Genomic DNA, 2,992 nt, shown 5'->3' with positions numbered 1-2,992 from the left:
AGTCGAACTTACTCCATGGGTAATGCTGCTTCAGGTAGCCTAACATGACTGGGGCGAGCTCCTGCTGTCGTAGCGAAGTAATCTGGTCAAAGACGCCGCTCAGACCACGGATGCTACAGTGGACAGATGGAGAGAAAAGGTCAGGATGGCACCTCTACGGCGTGGCATTTCACCGCTCACTAAACATAGTGCAGAAACGTCTCTATTGCGTTTTCTGAGAGTGCTATAAGGCGCGTGCTGCCACGTTGTCGGCAATGTTTGAGGAGGGATACGACACGACGCGTACGCAGCGTTGCAGTCTGTGTATGATGTCACTGTCTGAAGCATCTCTGCAGTCAAGCTGGGCAGGAGAGGGACCAGTCTCACGGTGAACCAGGAAACCCAGTCGTGGATCAGGAAGTCTGCAAAGTGAAGACTGATGATGGCGAAGGTGCGATTCATCATGACGTCCCTCACCACGGGACTGATGTCCAAATCCTACAAAAACGAGCAATAAAAATCCATTTGCACTTTTCAAATCATGTCACGACTATGGATTGAAAGGTCATTTTTCTACACCACCGATCATCTGCCATCTTAGTGACCGGAACATACCTGCGATGTCCGTGCGAGAGCCTCCAAGAACTCTTCAATGTCCTGAAAGAGTTGCCGCCTCCAGGCGGTCAAAGACCAGTTCTATCAGCTGTAAGTTGTTCAGCGCTCCAGAGTGTAGTGTCAGTTGAGCCACTTGAGAAGCGCTCAGGAGGTCCAAAGACTCAAACTGCAGAAGAGAAAACAACTGAATTTTTGCAAACGACATGGTTGCCAAGCATGTTGACGGTAGCAAGCATTTAGTTTGGCGGGCTCCTTACGCTGTCGAAGCCTGCGTTGAGGACACGCAGGTCTTGGTAAGCCACGTAGATGGAGAATTTGCCAAAGCTCTCCTCAAGCCAAGCGCCAAGGCCGGCGGTGCCGGACCAACAGCTTGAGTCTGTAGCGGTGACGCAAAGAAATGACTCATCAACAAACAAATTCACTCACAAACGTAGAGCAGCTTCAGCACAAAAGACGAACAAGGTGCAGCACCCCACCCTAGTCGAACTTACTCCATGGGTAATGCTGCTTCAGGTAGCCTAACATGACTGGGGCGAGCTCCTGCTGTCTTAGCGAAGTAATCTGGTCAAACACGCCGCTCAGAGCACGGATGCTACAGTGGACAGATGGAGAGAAAAGGTCAGGATGGCGCCTCACGGCATGGCATTTCCCGCTCACTAAACATAGCGCAGAAACGTCTCTATTGTGTTTTCTGAGAGTGCTATAAGGCGCGTGCTGCCACGTTGTCTGCAATGTTTGAGGAGGGATACGACACGACGCGTACGCGTTGCAGTCTGTGTATGATGTCACTGTCTGAAGCATCTCTGCAGTCAAGCTGGGCAGGAGAGGGACCAGTCTCACGGTAAACCAGGAAACCCAGTCGTGGATCAGGAAGTCTGCAAAGTGAAGACTGATGATGGCGAAGGTGCGATTCATCATGACGTCCCTCACCACGGGACTGATGTCCAAACCCTACAAAAAACGAGCAATAAAAATCCATTTGCACTTTTTTTCAATAATGTCACGACTATGGATTGAAAGGTCATTTTTCCACCCCACCGATCATCTGCCGTCTTAGTGACCGGAACATACCTGCGATGTCCGTGCGAGAGCCTCCAAGAACTCTTCAATGTCCTGGAAAGAGTTGCCGCCCTCCAGGCGGTCAAAGACCAGTTCTATCAGCTGTAAGTTGTTCAGCGCTCCAGAGTGTAGTGTCAGTTGAGCCACTTGAGAAGCGCTCAGGAGGTCCAAAGACTCAAACTGCAGAAGAGAAAACAACAGAATTTTTGCAAACGACATGGTTGCCAAGCATGTTGACGGTAGCAAGCATTTAGCTTGGCGGGCTCCTTACGCTGTCGAAGCCTGCGTTGAGGACACGCAGGTCTTGGTAATCCACGTAGATGGAGAATTTGCCAAAGCTCTCCTCAAGCCAAGCGCCAAGGCCGCCGGTGCCGGACCAACAGCTTGAGCCTGTAGCGGTGACGCAAAGAAATGACTCATCAACACACAAATTCACTCACAACCGCAGAGCAGCGCAGCGCAGCCCTTCAGCACAAAAGACGAACAAGGTGCAGCACCCCACCCTAGTCGAACTTACTCCATGGGTAATGCTGCTTCAGGTAGCCTAACATGACTGGGGCGAGCTCCTGCTGTCTTAGCGAAGTAATCTGGTCAAAGACGCCGCTCAGAGCATGGATGCTACAGTGGACAGATGGAGAGAAAAGGTCAGGATGGCGCCTCTACGGCGTGGCATTTCACCGCTAACTAAACATAGCGCAGAAACATCTCTATTGCGTGCTGCCACGTTGTCTGGAATGTTTGAGGAGGGATACGTACACGACGCGGTACGCGTTGCAGTCTGTGTATGATGTCACTGTCTGAAGCATCTCCGCAGTCAAGCTGGGCAGGAGAGGGACCAGTCTCACGGTGAACCAGGAAACCCAGTCGTGGATCAGGAAGTCTGCAAAGTGAAGACTGATGATGGCGAAGGTGCGATTCATCATGACGTCCCTCACCACGGGATTGATATCCAAAAACTTGAGAAAATTTAGAAAAAGAAATAATGATATTTTTCTGAACCAATCTATAGATATACACAGCTGCACAATCTTGTATTCTTCCAAAAGCCTCCAGTTTTACCATGTTTGCTGCATATAAATTTTACCCTTAATATTTTAGAATGATAGATGAATCTTGGTGCTTGGGGTGGTTTTATGTCAGCCCTTTCTACTCTTGCACTCTCTCCCATACAAAATATTTACTACTAACACATTTCCATGTGTGTCCCCTGCAGTTTATCAATAGCTGTTTCTCATTTAGAAGGCTGTGAACTCGAGAGGTTAAATCCTCAAGAGGTTGCATCTGTTGTAGGATGCCTTTAACCTAGAATAAAATGGAAAAAAAACAGAAGTATTGTGTT

General features: G+C 49.2%; 1 protein-coding gene across 1 annotated transcript; it reads right to left on the bottom strand.

The window, feature by feature from the left end:
* Positions 1 to 830: 830 nt before the first annotated feature.
* Positions 831 to 2,520, bottom strand: LOC122349571. Its single transcript, XM_043245674.1, has 7 exons — positions 2,410 to 2,520; positions 2,171 to 2,271; positions 1,925 to 2,043; positions 1,666 to 1,833; positions 1,485 to 1,545; positions 1,086 to 1,250; positions 831 to 970 (listed from the first exon to the last, which is right to left on the bottom strand). The coding sequence occupies exons 1-7, from the start codon at positions 2,457 to 2,459 to the stop codon at positions 831 to 833; spliced, it is 804 nt and encodes a 267-aa protein (XP_043101609.1). The 5' UTR covers positions 2,460 to 2,520.
* Between the last annotated feature and the right edge of the window lie 472 nt (positions 2,521 to 2,992).

This window comes from Puntigrus tetrazona, chromosome 1 (genome assembly GCF_018831695.1).
Source record: "Puntigrus tetrazona isolate hp1 chromosome 1, ASM1883169v1, whole genome shotgun sequence".
Classification (NCBI taxonomy): Eukaryota; Metazoa; Chordata; class Actinopteri; order Cypriniformes; family Cyprinidae; genus Puntigrus; species Puntigrus tetrazona.
Note: the sequence above shows the minus strand (reverse complement) of the source record. Positions and strands in the feature narration are given on the sequence as shown.